Source organism: Neltuma alba, unplaced genomic scaffold, assembly GCF_004799145.2.
Source record: "Neltuma alba isolate B1F8T4 unplaced genomic scaffold, ASM479914v2 tig00011253_pilon, whole genome shotgun sequence".
NCBI lineage: Eukaryota > Viridiplantae > Streptophyta > Magnoliopsida > Fabales > Fabaceae > Neltuma > Neltuma alba.
The window spans coordinates 295,998-314,071 of NW_021635968.1; the positions used below are offsets into that span (position 1 = coordinate 295,998).

General features: G+C 35.2%; 1 protein-coding gene and 1 pseudogene across 1 annotated transcript; both read right to left on the reverse strand.

Moving 5' to 3' along the window:
* Positions 1-270: 270 nt before the first annotated feature.
* LOC114763076 (50S ribosomal protein L7/L12-like) lies at positions 271-1,047 on the reverse strand (annotated as a pseudogene).
* Positions 1,048-7,417: 6,370 nt separating this feature from the next.
* Positions 7,418-8,312, reverse strand: LOC114763092 (uncharacterized mitochondrial protein AtMg00810-like). Its single transcript, XM_028952691.1, has 2 exons — positions 8,155-8,312; positions 7,418-7,814 (listed from the first exon to the last, which is right to left on the reverse strand). The coding sequence occupies exons 1-2, from the start codon at positions 8,310-8,312 to the stop codon at positions 7,418-7,420; spliced, it is 555 nt and encodes a 184-aa protein (XP_028808524.1).
* Between the last annotated feature and the right edge of the window lie 9,762 nt (positions 8,313-18,074).

The following is an 18,074-nucleotide window of genomic DNA, read 5'->3' on the forward strand; positions in this document are numbered from 1 at the left end:
TAAAACTAGAAAAAAAAAATTAACTAATACAAGATCAAATAACTGCCATGGAATAGTCATGCGCAGGAGACTCATGGAGTGTAAGAATACAACTGGTAACCGGCGGATATAATTTTTGAGTTCATCACAGAACCATTTAAAAAGATTGACCTCCAGGACAAACTGCAATTTTAACTGTCAAAAATACAAACAGTAAGCTCTAACAATACCTACCTGCAGGAAAATTATCAAAACAATATCAAATTGTAATTTATTTGCCTCAACCTACAGAGTTTAGTTTAGTTTTCTTTGCTTCAAAAAATCCTACTCCATAACTGCTACTCCTCCAGCAGCTTTAATCTTTTCTATCATCTCATTTGCCTCTTCTTTAGTGACCGGCCCCTTGTTTGAGCACAACAGGAACTTTTTCATCGAGATCTTTGGCCTCTTTCAAACCCAGGTTGGTAAATGTTCTGACCTCCTTAATCACCTTGATCTTTGCAGCAGCATCAAACTTTTCCAACTTGACGTCAAATGATGTTTTTTCTGCTTTTTTCTCCTCAGCCTTCGGTCCAGCCGCACCATCTTGTGGAGCCAAGTCCAAGCCTTCAGTTGAAATTGGCTGCAAGTTCGGAAGCCTTGGTCTTTCTGCCAAAGTAGGCATAATTTGACGGCGTTCTTCATCAGTCAGTGCCGCTATTCTCTCCGCAAGCTGAACAACTTCCTCGGAGGGAGGAGGTCTGGGGCCATACGGATCACAAAATTGAGTAATTTTGTAGTTTTTTGGTTTGGCTTTTGGATCTCTGGGTACAAAATCAGGTTGGAATGCACGAGAATTCCCAAGTGCACATGTACTGGGCAGATTGTGGCGGCGAGGGAGTAATCTGGAAATTACAGTAAACCTCATGTTTTCATTCAAGCAAGATTGTGACTCAGAATCAAAATGCAGGGGAAAGTTTCTCTTCCGACATAGTATTTGCTTCACCCCCTGTCAAATTTCGAAATCACTTTCTTTAACAAATACTTGAGAAGCATCAAGATCATATGGTAAACCACAAGTCATGAGATACATGATAATTCATACAAGTGCAGATGCTCACGTCATAGCAACATTCTACCCAAATATTTTCATAGAGAAGAGGGAAGTATCATCAGAGTGCATCAGAAAATAGCTGGAAATGATAACCCATAAAATATCACATCTCTTACTCATAATCTAATTGATCAAAATTGTTAAAGTCACAAGCATAATAGCCAATACGACATTCTAAGCTGATAAAATTTTCAAAAAATTACATGGAACACCGATATTCCCACTGGGGGAGGGGGTGGGGTGAAAGTCCCACTTCCAAGTACACATAATAATACATGTCTTGTCCAATTCATTTGGAAGCATGGTGAATACTTTTAACCACGATCCATCGTCTTCATTTAAACCAACCAATGTTCAGATGCCTTTAGATGAGAACCAATGAAACCTAACACTGTAAATCGAATTAAAGGCTGCTTCTTCCAGTGATTGAACAATACCACTGCTGCAAAAGATCTTCAATTTTCAATACACACCCATATGTACTCATTCATTCAGGACCAAGAACCCAAAATGGTGATTCAAATAAAAAACGCTGCTTGAATTCTTTTTACCACAGGGAATCAATGCATAGACAAATATAGATAAAAGTTCAATAAATGGAGCTAATGGCCACCAAAAAAAAAAAAGGGTCGAAAAGGGCCAGATAAAAAATTGAAGTTAAACATTGTTATTACAAAAATCACTTGCAGGATAAATTTGTGACTGCATTGGACATTTGATATCCGGAACAAAAGAAGAAGTTACATTTCTAAGCTCTGAATGGCCTTTCTTTTTAATTACAGAAACAATTCAAGGTTACAAGTAATGTTCTAACTTTGTGAAGGGTAGCATCCTAACTTTGTAACAACTGGCAATTCATAAGTTCATGTTGTTCAATAACTTCAAATGGGAGAGGACATCATCACACATAGTAAGGAGTTCTTGCCTAACGAGCATAATGTCCTCCAGCACGTCCATGTATTTTATCATACACTTGATAAATTTAGGGGAAAATTAGGGAGAAGGACTTAGAAAAAATAGTATTCATTAGAAGGATCATAAAAATCATATATTATTTGGAAGGACCAAATACTAAAATATAAATTCAAAAAAAATAAATCACCCCTAACAAAACCTCCTAAATTACTTCCTACCTTTATAGTTTTTTTTTCCTTTAAGAAACTAAAACTAAAACTAAATCTAAATCTAAATCTAATACCAAGACCACCCATCATCCCCATGTCCGTACATATCCTTTATTAATTCAATCTTTTTCTCGTCCAGATTGGTATTTATATCATCAATATTTCATTTAATTATTAACATTCGTATTTATCAATTTTTATTGATCATTATGTTTCTTTGCCTAAATTCATATTATCAACACTAATGTCTACTAACATCTTTTCGCTAAAACAAAAACCAAACTTATTTTATATCCTGTCAGAATTATCTCTGTAAACTTAAATGATAAATATAAGAGGAAATATTAAAAGATTTAAGGAGGATGAAAGAAATTATATTTCACTTACACAAATAACAAGGGAGCATGCCCCTGAAAAGTTTAACCTGTAAGCAAAGAATAGACTAATGTAGAAGATGTTAAATTTTCTGCCTAATATATATCTTAATACTTAGTATACCAACATGTTAAAAAAGCATTATCCCCCCAAAAAAACCTCATTATTACTTTTTTATACTGTGATTTATCATAAATTTTGTTGATTACAGTGAAATGTTTATTGACAATATTTTTTTTGCTTATACAAAAGTATTTTCTAAATTCTAACGGAGGTAATCAAAAGTTCACGTGAAAGATATATAGATATAGATTATTTGTTTTCTATTTTTTTGAAATTATATGTATTTGTTATTTTCTTTAAAACTTACATAATTTCTTCTAAAATAAAAATAAACTATACAAACTTTATTTGATTTATTTAAAGTTACTTAAAATTTCATTTAACTTTGTAGACATATGTAACCTTTTTTTTAACATATGTAATAAGTTATAAAAGAATCGCAAGTTTTACTAAAATTGGCTAACTTTTGATTTCAATCCAAATTTGTGCTGATTGTAAAAATAAAATTCTAATTTTTTTGTAACTGAATAATACAATAGATATTTATGTAAGTTGCAAAATTTGACAGAAACACTGTTTAATTTAATAAAGTTTATAAATTCATAGTCGTTTTAATTTATAACCAGAATGTGGGAGAGAAATAAGGAATGTGGAAGGAAATTTAGGAGGTCTAGTTAGGGGCAACTGAGTAATTTTAAATTTATATGTTATTAATTTATTATCTGGTTTTTTAAAATAATTTTAATTTTAATGATCCTTTAAATTAAATATTATATTTTCTGGGTCCTTCTCACTAATTTTTCCTAATTATTAATATTTAACTGTTACTTTTAATCATATTTATCCGAACCGTCAAATTAGAACACATCAAATATTCTGTGATCGCATCAAATATTTCAAGAATATTTTACAATTCTTGATTAATAACCGTCAAATGGTGTAATTTTATTTGACGGTTCTTTCTTAATAATTGTCAAATAAAATCATCTGATTTGAATGCTTTTTTTATTAACAATTAAACCTCACTTTATTAATAACCGTCAAATAAGATTAAAAAAGTGTCAAATAGAGTGCCCATGCCGGTGAAAGATTTTAAAATCTTTCTTTTTAATAAAAATATAGAATATATAGTAGAAAATAAATATAAAATAGTCACCGAATGAATTCAAATATAACTAATTCATCATAGGTTCAAAAGTTATTGTTTTTAAAATTTCTTAACTTTTAAAGATAAGTGTAAAGAAAGAGTGAAGTTTAAGTTTAAAAAATATATAGATCAATTCCACGGATAAAATTATAAATAAATTCAAAAATTTAACCATTAAATAGAAATAAAAATAATTAATCATGAGTTAAAATTTTTAAGCGATCCAAATTTTAAATTTGAATAATAAATATAATATTATGTGCCTAAATAATAGTACATAGATTTATTTTTTCATTTCCAATTTTGTCAAGGTAACTCATTATTCTGGTTTTCCAATTCAGCCTCATAAGGGTCCCCGTGAACCCTGCAAATGTTCCATGTTCCGCGGCGAGAGGGGCATGGAATATAAGACCCAACCAAGAAGACTCGAAGCATAAATGCATAGTCACCACAAAAGCTAAAAAAAATATATTACCTTTTCATTTCTCGAAAATAACCGCTCAGTATTGGTTTAAGAAAATTGTTAAAATTGATTAAAAGTAATTAATATGTAACAAATATAATTTTTTTGGCAAATATATTCCTATGTATAAGTGGATAGATATGAGAGAATAATAGTGAGATAAATAAAGAAAAGAATGTATTAAATGCATTAAACTAGGGTTGAAATAGGTAATAATGCATTAAATATTCAGACAAACTAAAAAAAGATATTATAAAAAGGAACAAACATATTCAAAAAATTGGATCTTATAATAAGGGACGGAGGAGTATTATATTATAGGAAGGCAGCACTACCACATGCATTCTCACTTGATTTCCCCATTTGATCCTTTTTTTTTTGGTGATTTTTTACGGAGAAGATCAAGGCATCTAATAATATTATTATTTTAGTTGTCAACATAAGCTTTATTTTAATCTAATATTTCATGGCAAAAAATTAATCTAATATTTATGATCTTTGTTAAGTTTATAATTATTTTTTTATTTGATGATGTTTGGTGACTTCATGTATAAACTCGATAGAAATTTTTATAATGAGTATGTTAATCTATGACGGTTGGGAGATTTAATTTCAACAACCTTAAGGGTGAAAGTACATCTAACATCATGAAGTATTTTTTTAGATAGATCTGGTATTTTAGATTAGTATGTATTGTATCTGATTGCACTTTAAAGCACTTTTTAAGATATATCAAGCAGTCTAAAATATTTTTTAATACAATTTTACACTAAGCAATTTAAGGTGCTAGATTTATTAAAAAATAATTTAGGATAATAGACGCACCTAAAAAAATATTTTAAGGTGTTGAAGATACTAAAATATAATTTAAGATACTGACCATATCTTTTAGGATGTTGAATACATCAAAAAATACTTAAGAATATTAGATGCACTTGAGGATGATGGATGCACTTTATAATTTTAATAGCTATTTATTAATTAGTAATAAACTCTTATAATTATTAATAGGTGGCAATCTGGCATTAGGTCATCAATGGAGACTACTTTATGGCATTAGGTCACCCAAAATTTTTCCCTGCATATGTGGCAACCTGGCATTCAAAAACAACGTCACTCATTTACCTCCTTGGTGTCTTATCCCAGGACCTTGTTTCTTTAAAGTGATTTCTCGTCGTCAAAACATGTATAAAGTGCAGTAATTATTAGACAATTTTGACATATTTTGGTAATGGCTTTATAGTGCCACTAGAGGAGCACATCGTCCAATCATGAATCTGCATGAGAGAAGTCTAAGCGTTTTAGCATGCCGCTATGTGGACAAGGTTATAATTGGAGCACCATGGGAGATTTCAAAGGATTGGTTAGTTCTTAAACTCAGTAGTTCAATTATTTTGGAATCTTTCTCTGTTCATATGGGCAACATTGTTTTGATCAATGATCATTTAATGGAGAGAATAATTGAATTGATGTCTATCTATTATGAATCTATGTAGAACTATTAAACTGTAAACTGAATGGCAACTAGTTCATGACATCTTTCTTTTTCCATGTTTTGAGTTTTGAGCCACTGTTAGGCTATTTTAAATGCCAGAGAAAATAAGTATGGCAGGAGGGCCTGAGCGAACTACAGTCCTCCCATTGTTTCGTAACATATCCCTTTGCTTGGGATGAAACTAGCACGTGAGTTAGCTTATTTTATGCATGTTTGTCAATAGACATGTTTTGATTATTGTCAGCAAAGCTGCAAAACATGTCTTCTAAATGCTGAGTTGCATTGGTCTTGCTAGGTTCAGTAGCAAAGTGTTAATGCTTTTCTTTTTATAATATTTTAATTTTAATGCTTTTCTGTCTATAATATTTTTAAAAGTACTAGTTAAGTAATTACTCATACATCCATTATTGTGATGCACTGATTGTTGAATTTCTGTTGAGTGCAGATCACAACATTTAACATCTCATTAGTTGTCCATGGTACCATAGCAGGAAAAAACGGTTTTCAGAAGGCAAGTTTGCATAATTTATACCCAATTCAGATTTATGTACAGTTCTCTGCTTGTGTTGCTGATGAAGGTAAAGTTCGTGGAAAAATACTCTTATTTTATTGTGAATAATCTGAATTACAGAGGGCAGGAACCAAAAAATAAGTAGTTACCAGAGCAAGAAGATAGCACGCAGGGCATGCTCCAGATAAGGGAAGAAAGAAGAAAATAAAACACAATAATTTGGGTAATAAAAGCCTAACTATAAACAAAAGGAGGTGAGAAAGTGAAACAGAGAAAAAGAAAAAGTATCCGTTGCAAGAAATCTGGGGATTAAAGGAAGATTTGGGTAGGTAATTATTCATGCCAGATCTGGAATGTTTAAAGGAATTACACAGGGGAAAATAAAAGGCGACTTGCATTTATTAGTTCAGAGCATGCGTATATATATACATGGAACGAGCGAGAATATCGCAATGTTTTGTTTTGTATACCTACTGTATCTTTGTGAATATTAAATAAATAATATATTTACATGCAATATCAGATTTCATATCTTAACGCACGTCCTATATCTTCGGGATACTTCTACACGGCCCCTCAAGTTGGTGCATGTAAATTGGCGATGCCCAACTTGCTTATGATTGTCTGAAACTTGTCTCTTCCAAGTGGCTTCGTGAAGGCATCCGCAAGCTATGCTTTTGTGGATATCTTGGTGGGTTTCACCTCTTTGCTTTGCACCCTTTTCCTCACAAAATAGCAGTCCATTTCGACATGTTTGGTGCATTCATGAAAGACCGGGTTAGCAGCAATGTGTAGAGTTGATTGACTGTCACAAAACAGAGTTGTAGCCTTCCCTTGTCTCTCTCCAAGTTCTTGCAACAAGTATCATAGCCATATTAGCTCACTGACTGTGTTCGCCATGGCTCGGTATTCTGCTTCTGCTGATGATCGTGCCACAAAACTTTGTTTCTTTGACCTCCAAGAGGTTGGTGATCCTCCCAAGGTAATGTAGTAGCCTGTACATGACCTTCGCGTTGATTTACAACGGCCCTAGTCTGTGTCACAATATGCTAGGAGCTCACATACTCCTTTGTTTCGTAAGAGGATGCGTTGTCCTGCTGTTGTCTTTAAGTAGCGTAGGACCCGCTCAGCAGCATCCACGTGTGTTTGTGTTGGGTTGCTGGAGTATTAACTTAGGACGTTCACAGGGTATACTAAGTCTGGCCTTGTCACTATGAGATACAGTAATTGCCCGATCAACCTCCTGTATCTTCCTTCATCTACTACTTCATATCCTTCTGGAGGCTCTAGATTGCAGTTTTCTTCCATTGGGGTAGAGGTGGGTCTGCAGTTTTCCATTTTAGCATCTTTCAGTATATCTAGCACATACTTTTGTTGACTAAGTACGACGCCTTCTTTGAGCTTGGTTACTTCGATGCCCAAGAAGTATTTGAGGGGACCAAGGTCCTTAATGCTAAAATTTTTGTGCAAATGCTTCTTTATTTCTGCTATCTTCCCTTCGTCATTTCTAGTAATTATTATATCATCTACGTATATCAATATAGCTGCAAACGTTTTTTGCATTCTGTAGATGAGAAGTGAGTTGTCAGCATGTGATTGTTTGAAACCAATTCGCAGTAGCACACTGGTGAATTTTTGGTACCAGTTCCTGGAGGCTTGTTTAAGCCCACACAATGATTTTTGAAGTCGAAAAACTCTTGTGTCTCCTTTTTAGCAGAATCCTTGAGGTATCTTCATATAAACCTCTTCTTCCAATTCCCCTTGCAAGAAAAGCATTATTGACATCTAGTTGGTGCATCATCCATCCTCTTTTTGTGGCTATAGCGAGTAATGTTCGTACAGTGACAAGCTTTGCAATAGGAGTGAACGTTTCGTGGTAATCCACTCCTTCCACCTATGTATACCCCTTTGCTACAAGACGAGCTTTGTTCCGCTCTAATGTGCCGTTGGGTTTGAATTTTCTTTTGTAAACCCATTTTGAATCTATGGCTCTCTTCCCTTTTGGCAATTCCTTCAAGGTCCATGTTCCATTTCTCTCCAGAGCTTCAATCTCTTCCTTCATGGCCTTTCGCCAACAGTCATGTCATGCTGCCACTGTAAAAGTTTTCAGCTCATTGTTGGTAGTGATGGCTATGAGAAAGGCTTTATGTCATGGCGAGAAATGTTCATAAGAGATAAATTGTGATAAAGAATACACAGAATATACCTCAGAGTTTCCTGTTGCTGGAGTGGACTGCGATGGGGCTATAGAAGGGGGAAGGTCAACTTCATAATCCTAAAGTTTCTTGGATGTCTCTCGCACACGTGTACTCCTACGCAGTGCTTCACCAACTCCCACCGTAGCTGTTAGGTTCTCATTTATAATAGGCCCATTTAAGTTCATGGGTTGTTCCATGATGGTGTCCAGCTCATTTCTAGCTCCCAAGTCTGCTACTACATGAGGTGTTTTATCATCAAGGTATATGGCTTCTATGTCACACGTGTCTTGCATTGGGGGGTGTGTCATCAAGGTGCCCTTTTATGAAAGGAAACTCACTTTCAAAAAAAGTCACGTCTCTGGACACAATGATCTCCCTCTTTTCAATATCAAATATTTTGTATTCTTTTTGTCTTATTGGATAACCGACAAACACTCCACGTCTCCCCCTTGCATCAAACTTGTCTTTCACCATGAGATCCTTATAGTACGCTAGGCACCCAAAGGTTCTCATATGATCAAAGCTCGGCCTTTTTCCAGTGAGCACCTTGTAGGGTGTTTTGTTACTAGTTGCTTTAGTGGGAATTCTGTTGATAATGTACACTGCAGCGAGTACACATTCTCCCCAAAATTCTATAGGCATCTGCGCATTGAAATGTAAGGCTCGAGCAATCTCGAGTATGTGTCGATGTCGTCGTTCTATGACACCATTTTCTTGTGGAGTATAGGTGCATGTCGTTTGAAGCATGATCCCTTTCTCCTCATAAACTGCTGTCAAGCAACGAGACTGAAACTCACTTCCATTGGCTACTCGTAACTGCCTTACTTTCTTTTCGAATTGAGTTTCTACCATGTTGAAGAACATTGGTAGTAATATGCTCACTTTAGATTTACTTTTCATTAGGTAAACCCATGTCGCCCTGCTGTGATCATCAACAATTGTAAGAAAAAATTGGGATCCATAAAGAGATTGAGTTCTGTAAGACCCCCAAATATCACAATGAATGAGCTCGAAACAAGAAGTACTTTTTATTGAACTAAAAGGAAAAGACAATCGAGTTTGTTTTGCCTTCATACAAGCATCACAAGGCCTTATGGACTCATCTTTAGAAATACTACGAATCAAATCTAACTGCTTAAGTTTTTCATTTGAGACATGCCCTAGTCTCTCATGCCAAGCCGTGCCATCTACTAATTCTCTAACTGCTAGCTCCCTTAATTCTGGCAGCGGCGGCTCCACTATGTATAGCCCATCACAGTGCCTCCCCACACCAATCAGGTTCCTCGAGTGTACGTCCTGTATAACACAAAAATCTCTTGTGAACATCATGAAGCAATCATAACCCCTAGTGATTTTACTTATGGAGAGTAAATTACATTTAAAAATAGGTATTTTTAGGACATCTTTTAGCTTCATTCCACCCTGTAAATATATGTTTCCTGAGCCCTCAACAGCAATGCTTTGTCCATTTAGGATTTGAACAGGTCTGTGTGCCCCTTTCATTTCTTCTCCAATTAGCTCACCGTCACAAGTGATATGGTTGATGGCTCCAAAGTCAATAATCCAAGGTTTATCAAATAAAATTCTACCTGCCATATTCATGCTGGGTTGCTGGTTCTGTTGGTTGTCCCTTGCTGTAGCTCCTTCTTTCCCAAAATATCTAATCAGTTGTTCATACTGGCTCATGGAAAGTCTTGGAAGTGGGCTCTCTTCCAACTCCACATATGCTACTTTTGGCCATCTCGATCTATCGGTCTATGACCCACTTCGTCTGTCTCGTTTAGACTTCTTCCAATCAGGTGGGTAGCTGATGATCTCGTAGCATTGATCCTCAGTGTGCCCCAATTTTTGGCAATGTGCACACTTCAGCTTATCTTTCTTCGGGCTTGTCCTTTCTGTTGACTCTCTCTGGCTCTGAGGATGTTGCACATGGAACGCCATCCCTTCTACTATGGGTCTTTGCATAGAAACTTCCCGCTGCTTCTCATCTTCAGCTACCAGATGATACACGTTCCCGAGGCTCATCATGGGCTTGGTGCTAAGGATCTGCATTCGTACAGTGTTGAACGTTTCATCCAGCCCCATGAGGAAGTCATATAATTGCTCCCTTTCATGTATCTGCATCAACTCCTTTTCCATTTCACAGGTACAGCCCCCTCATCTGCGCTTTGGTCACGGCATCAAAGATTCCATCTCATCCCATAAGGATTTCAACTTGGTGTAGAAAAACGGTACATTCTGTCTCTCCTTCTTGAGAAGTGCGACCTCTCTTCGCAACTCATATAGTCGAGGTGCAATCCCCTCTCTCTTCTAGATCCGTCCAAATCTCTTGTGCTGTTTTGGCATATCTCACGTTGCTACGAACCTCCTTTCCTATTGCACTTTTAAGCCAGCCTTTTACCATGGCATTACATCTCATCCATAGAGCTAGTTCTGCTGAATCTAGTTTCAGCATTGCTATCGACCCATCAGCAAAGCCCATCTTTTTTTTAGCGAAGAGAGCATTGCTCATGTCGCTTACCCATTCGCCATAGTTGTTTTCATTGAGCGGTTCACTCACATATATTTGCCCAGGGTTGTCCGAGGAATGTAGGTAGAACGGTGACATCGTGTCTGCACTGAATGAAGACATGTCTGCCTTCTCCTTTCCTGTTTCACTAGAGCTGGTCATCATCATCTCTATTCTTACGACCTACGCTCTGATACCATAAAGGAATTACACAGCGAAAAATAAAAGGTGACTTGCATTTATTAGTTCAGAGCATGCGTATATATACACAGGGAACGAGCGAGAATATCGCAATATTCTGTTTTGTATATCTACTGCATCCTAACCTACTGTATCTTTGTGAATATTAAATAAATAATATATTTACATGCAATATCAGATTTCATATCTTAACACATGTCCTATATCTTCAGGTCCTATATCTTCGGGATACTTCTACAATGTTTTCCAGATTCGGTCACCCTCCATTATTTAACCAAATCAATCTCCGATCCTTATAGATTTCAACCCTGGTGCCAACAGAAGGCAATAACTTGTTGCTTTTGTCAGATATAGAATTATACCATTTAGGTGGCTACTCAGATTGGTTTTCATACGGGAAAATAGCAACCAATATGCTGTTCCCATCAGCATGGGCATCTTCCAAATCCTTGAAAGTCCTCTAAATATCACAACAACTACAATAATTAGAAGGATTGTAGCAAATCATGAGGCTTACCAGGTAATTATGTTTTTCCATTCGTTTTGCATTCAAGTATATTATTTTTTATGCTATTCTGTTATTTAGGTTCTGCTCATGGTGCGCATCTCTCTGTGCATTTGTGATACCATTGGTCCCTTTTTTGTGTATGCTTCTTTTTCTTGAATTGAATTCTTGCAAAAATAGGATTTGAACTTGAGACCCTAAGAAGTTTGAGGCTGGCAAGCTACCAAGCTGCTTGGCACCACAGTATAGAGGCGACTTTAGAATTACTAAAGAAAGAAGGATTTAATGCATCATTCTATCATGCCTGCACTAATAGGAACCCACTTATTCAAAATGGTGGCAGAAAACCTATTGCAGTTGAGTATTATAGAAGAATAGAAAAATGGAGAGAAATTTTCATTCATAACAAGTGCTTCGTTCGACTGACATGTATAGACTATTTCAGGAAGCATCTGTCCAGATTACCCCAGACCTCAATAACTGGCACTTACATGTTTAAAAAGGGAAGATGTTAGATGCACTTTTACAGTGATGATTGTAACTTCCCATAAATTGTCCATCTATCTTGTGTATTTCCTGCTTTTTATAATTGGGAGACTAAAGAATCAAGTAATCGTTTCATTCTAATTTTTTCCTCTTCTCCCTCTAATTTTTGTTGGAATCTCAGTGATTTTCAGTTTATTCATTTCCTATTGTTCCTTATTTACCTCACAGGATCTCATCATCGTAGTTATTTTTTCCATCAATATATCATGTTTTTATTATGTATCGTTTCCTCATGTCATGTGCTTACAATTTTCGTCCTAGCACCTTTGCCATTATTGTTTTCCATTATGCATGCAGAAGGGCAATGAAAAGAAGGGAGAGAGTGAGAAAAGATACTATGAGGATAAGTCATATGTGTCTGGGGACTGATTTTATGGATCGTTCTTTGTCTGCTGTGAAGGACACATGTTTTTGGTTTTTCTATCTTTCTTTTCCCTCTTAACCATATATTTAGGATTTCTTGCAGTTCGATTACACTTAGTTTTCGCCCAAATGATTATGTTGTCTTTACAAGTCAGAACCTTAAGATTATTTAATTACTTTTATTTTGGCTATAACCAGACGCTGTACCCGTGCGATGCAGGAGGCGATGCATTTTCGATTGTCTTTTAAGTTAGATGTAAGTTCTAGAAGTAATGAATTTATCATACTAATGAATAAAATGATTAGATGAATAAGTGAGCGGAGATTGTGAAATCTAGAGACATTTCAAGTCCAAAGAATATAGTGCTTGAATATTCAATTGACTGATTCTATTAAATAATACTCCCTCCGTTAAGCTTCAAATTTAGGAACGGATGTGATCCATTTTATAAATTTCAATTTGTTTTTATCTTAATATTTAATGTATTTTTTTAATTTGGCTCTTAATTATTTATTCTCTCTCTTTTGCCATAGTCTTTGGTCATATTTACTCACGTATTCTCTTTCATCATTTTTCTCATGTAGTGTGAGGATATATTTGGAAACACAAGTATATTTCTAACCTATTTATTGCTTTTAACTAATTTTTGCTAATTGTTTTTTATCTGCAAATTAGTTATTTGAAACTTATAATATAAAGACAGGAAGGAGGACAAGTCATTTGGATATGTGGAGTTCACAATGGCTTAGAGGGGTCTATGCTATCCTTTATAACTAAATTTTCTGGAATTTCAATGGAGGTTATTCTATTTTGATCATGTCCAATGCATACTTCTCCAATTTTCAAGAACCGCTGTAAGAAATTCTTGATCATGAGTCATGCAATAATTTGCGGTGATTCCATAACTCAGAGGAGTCTAAAGTCCATCATCGTTTGGCTTTATCATGTAACTTCTTCACAAAATTTAAAAGTTAATTTGTGATGTGATATTCTTTTGTATATAAATATATATAAGAATTTTTGGCATTTGATGTTAGGCTGGTAGTGAAATCTACTCAAATATCTATCCCTATATCTGTTTATTGTGAAAATTAACTGAAGTTATGTCTATTGTGCTTCGGATATAAATTTCCGTGGGTTAGAAGGCTAAGAGACTTATAACCATTCATTGTTTGTTTGGAGCTGTGAGACGGAATTCCTTTTACTGAAAAATTATCTTTAACCGCTTCAATTAGCATTCCAAACAATTTCTCAGTATCCTGGCAACAAAATTAATCTCTATTCCCAAAACCTGAAAAATCAACAGTCATTACCACTGAATGGATGGACACATTGACATAACTAACCTAGGGGTGTTGGGTAACATGAAAAAAGTGCTTTTTAAAAAAATTTTTTTTGTAAAACGAGATAAATTTATCTATATATTTACGTCATATATCGTAAATGTATTTTTAAAACTATAATTTAGTTTTTTGAATTGCCTCATCCGGTATCTTAAACAAACCATCTTTCAAGTAATGGCCCAAACTAATTTGGATTTGCTAATTTATAAGCACCTCGAAGAGAGGCATAGCTTACCAGGGGATTCAATGTTTTGTCATGCCCAAATGGAGATTGAACCCTTGACCTTAGTTAAACGAAGATAAGCTCCTACCAAGAAATATATATGAATAAATATATACATTATATGAAGTATGAAGGGAGTTATATCATTAGTAGTTTACCAAGAAAGCAACTTCTTCCCCAGTCAAATCATCATTGACATATCCCATGGAAGCACGTCTCTTTTCCGAGCACCTCTCATCGCGACCACTCTCACTCGTTCTTTTCCCGCCTTCACCAATATGGACTTCAATCTCACTAGTTTTTTTTTTTCCCCTCTCGAAATTTAAGTAAAAATATTTTTAAAAAAATTTCCCTTTTTCGTCGCTAAAGAAAACATTTTTCTAGCATCCATATTTAGCAAATTTAGTAAATACGTTGAAAAATAAATATAATTGCTTGGAGTCCAATGAAACACGAATGAAAACCCACCTCAACATTTCATATTTCAATTCAAGAAAGCAAATATAAAAAGTTTCAAGTTGTAAGGAGCAAGAAATCTTCATTGAGCAAGAGTCATTTTTCCAACCGCCTCTGTATTTGTCGTATGGTAAAACTCCTAGATCATAGACACCAACAAAAGTATGACTCAAGTGAACTTCGCAACTTGTGTAATACTACTTTCGGTCTTTAATATAATATCTCAATTTAACTTTTATTTTGGTCTTCAATATAAGATTTTAATATATTTTGTTTCTCATATTTATCTTTTTTTTAATGTAGTCCTTATAATAATAATTTTAGTCAATACATTTAATTAGCAGGAATATTTTAGGAAAAAAACATTTATTTATTATAAATAACTAACTTAACTAGTTTTTTTAATCTACTTAAATTAACTAACTAGCTCTTATATTAAATACCAGAGGTAGTATATCAAGTTGATTTTCCTTCTATCTTCACATACGCAACATTCTGCAGCATCAGGGGAATACACATAGGATATGAGCTGCACGATGATTTTGAGCTGGGCTGAGCTGCTCTGGAGATGCCATTACCCAAGATGTCTGAAAACAAACCAAATAACTCACGTTCAACCATGAAAGCAATATATATGCCTTTAATCAAAAGACTCTGAAAAGAACATAAGATATATAGTGCAAACATAATGTATCAATTCAGAAAAATAATAATCCAAGGGATAGTTGATTGTAGAGCTTCCATTGATCAGTAAACTCTTGGTTAGAAAGAACTTGAAAATACTACCTCCAGTCCTTAATATAAGAGTGAGTTGACTAATTTGAATAGATTAAGAAAACTAGTTAAGTTAGTTATTTGTAATAAGTAGGTGTTGTATTTCTTAAAATATCCTTAATGATCAAATGTATTGGCTAAAACTACTATTATTACAAAGAATATTTTGGAAAAAAAAAGAATAATAATTAGAGACAAAGTGGATTAAGGTTTTATATTTAAGACCAAAATAAAAGTTAAATGATCTTTTATATTAAGGACCGGAGATAGTATATAATAAGGCTTTCACAGTCATTTCAAAAATGCTATGACCAAGAGACAAATGATATTAGACTAATATGTATCATATGATAAAATCAATAGATAAAAGTTCATTCAGCAAACAAACATAGCATGAAGAATGCGGTAAGTTCTGCTCAAGGAATAAAAAATCAGACCAGATACTGAACTGATCGAAACACTAGGTTAAGAGTTAGTGGGTTAGATCGGGGTCAAAACGATAATAATTAAAATAATATAATTTACTTAAAATTGATAAAAATATTCATACTCTAATTGTAAGATTTAATTTTTAAATGGATAATCATGTTACAAATATTTATGTATATGAATGATTTTTATTTCTTTTTTTAATTTTTTTGCTTTATTCTTTCCTTTTCTCTCACGTGAACCAAAGGAATCTTTCTTTTTCTTTTTTCAATTTTTTTACAATTTCTTCTCTCTTCTTTTTTCTTCTCTCTCCCACGCGTACTCTTCCTTTTCATCTTCCTCCTTGTGTCACGCATCACGAAGCAGTTTCTCTTTCTGCCTTTTTCCTTGGACAATGGACAAGCAGAGTGGAATAGGAATAGCCTGTGGGTCTTGCCTCATTCAGCACGCATCATCATTTTTCTCCTCTCTCGCAAATTGCTTCTGGCCTTCCTCACTTCTCTTTCTTTCTCAAATGAAAAAATAGCAAATTCTAGCCCCTTTTTTTCTGTACACTTCATTCATCCATCCTATTCTCTCTCTGTTTTTTTTTTTGGGTTGTCTTCCAGTCTTCTATGAGTATGCTTCAAAATGGAATCTTCCTCCACCTCCGTGATTTTCTCTACTTCTACCACTTGTCTTTGCAGTGTTTCATGGTCTCCGCAAACGATGAGGCATCCAGCGACCGGTGATCATGAGAGCAAGAAAGAAGGGAAAAAAAAGGCAACCGGGTAGTCCAATCAAACTAGTGGTTTGCTCGGTTTTTACTGGTTTATTTCGGTTCATCCCGAGTTGTTCCAAGCAAGGAACAAAAAACCGGACCGGAAATTAAACCAGTCAAGACAGTGGGTCAAGGGTTACTGGTCGGACCGGGGTCGAACCGGTCATATTAAAATAATATAATTCAATTTCACTATATACCGTATGTATCAATGGATATGGTCTGGAATTTTCAAATAAAAAAATTACCCTCATAAAGATCAAATTCTCTTCATACCTATAAAATTCACCTTCACGATAGGATATCATAAACAATAAATTTTATATCCAGAATCAATTCAATTCAATCCAATGAAACAAAATCTATATTATTTCAGCAAAAAAAAATCATCAACTACTTTTCCCCTCCTACTTCAAGTGTTCAGAGATTAAAATAAAATTTTCATCTCTTGAATCCTCCCTTCCCAAACCGTTCAACAGCTAGAGAGAAAGAAGGAACAAAGGCACTTGTTTAATCTGAAGAACACAATCTACCTAAAAGGGAACAGTTTCTAGCTTATCCAAAACTCAATGCACCGAAGGGCGAAGGGACAATGTCGATTGGGATTTGAGGGAGTCCTGCAACTTTTGATTCTGCTTTTGCCTTCTGCGAACTGCGAATGCGAGAGGCGAGAGACTTGCGAGTTCAGAGCCTTCGACTTTTGGTTCTACCTTCTGCAATGGGAGTGGCGAAGACGAAGCAGGAGGTGGTGACTGGTGAGGTTGAGGGAGACTCAGGCTTGTGACGACTGATGGCGAAGGTGAAGCAGGGAGCGACTAAACAAGGAGCTCTGCCATAGACCGTGCTGTCAGCGACATTAGGGAGCAGGGATTTTGGAGGAGGCGATCGCGATTTTGGTTTGAGGGAGGGAGAACAGATGCGCCAGTAGAGGGGAGTCAGGGGAGGCCGAGAGCGAAGTAGGGATTGGAGAAGTCGCTGAACCAGGTAAGCCGAAAGGGAAGAAGAATCGAAACTAAAGAAGTTCCTTTTCTTTAAAACGACGTCGTTTGAGGGGTCTGGCTTGTCAAAAAAAATAAACCGGGCAACCCACTGAACCAGGTTACCCTGGTTTAATACCGGTTTTTTCCGGTTAAACCGGTTTTTTACCGGTTCATTAGACCATCGGTCCAACAAGTAAACCAGACCGGTTCACCCGGTTTTCCGGTTGAACCGGCCGGTCCGGTCCGATTTTTTTTTCCCTTGGTTCCAAGTTGATTGGAGGCTGGTTTTTAAACTAAACCAGATCGAATCTCAAACCATTTTATTAGTTTTCTAGTTGAATCGGCCAGTTTGGTCTAGTTGTTTTCTTTTTGACTATGCTATGCAGTCAAAATCACAACTCAGACAAAATCAAGCCGTGACATTTCCTGCTTAACAATCCAAGATCACGTTTAGATTGTTAAGTCATCACTTCAAAATATGGATATTTTAGAAAAGGAAAATTATTTCCTTGGGAACTAAATGAAGCATCCCATCG

Bases quoted from the DNA above. Each gene is read 5' to 3' on its own strand.
- LOC114763092 (XM_028952691.1), bottom strand. From the start codon at position 8,312: ATGAAGGAAGAGATTGAAGCTCTGGAGAGAAATGGAACATGGACCTTG. The intron at 7,815-8,154 runs GTATACATAGGT...TCTCATCTACAG, and splicing joins GCTCGTCTTGTAGCAAAGGG to AATGCAAAAAACGTTTGCAG.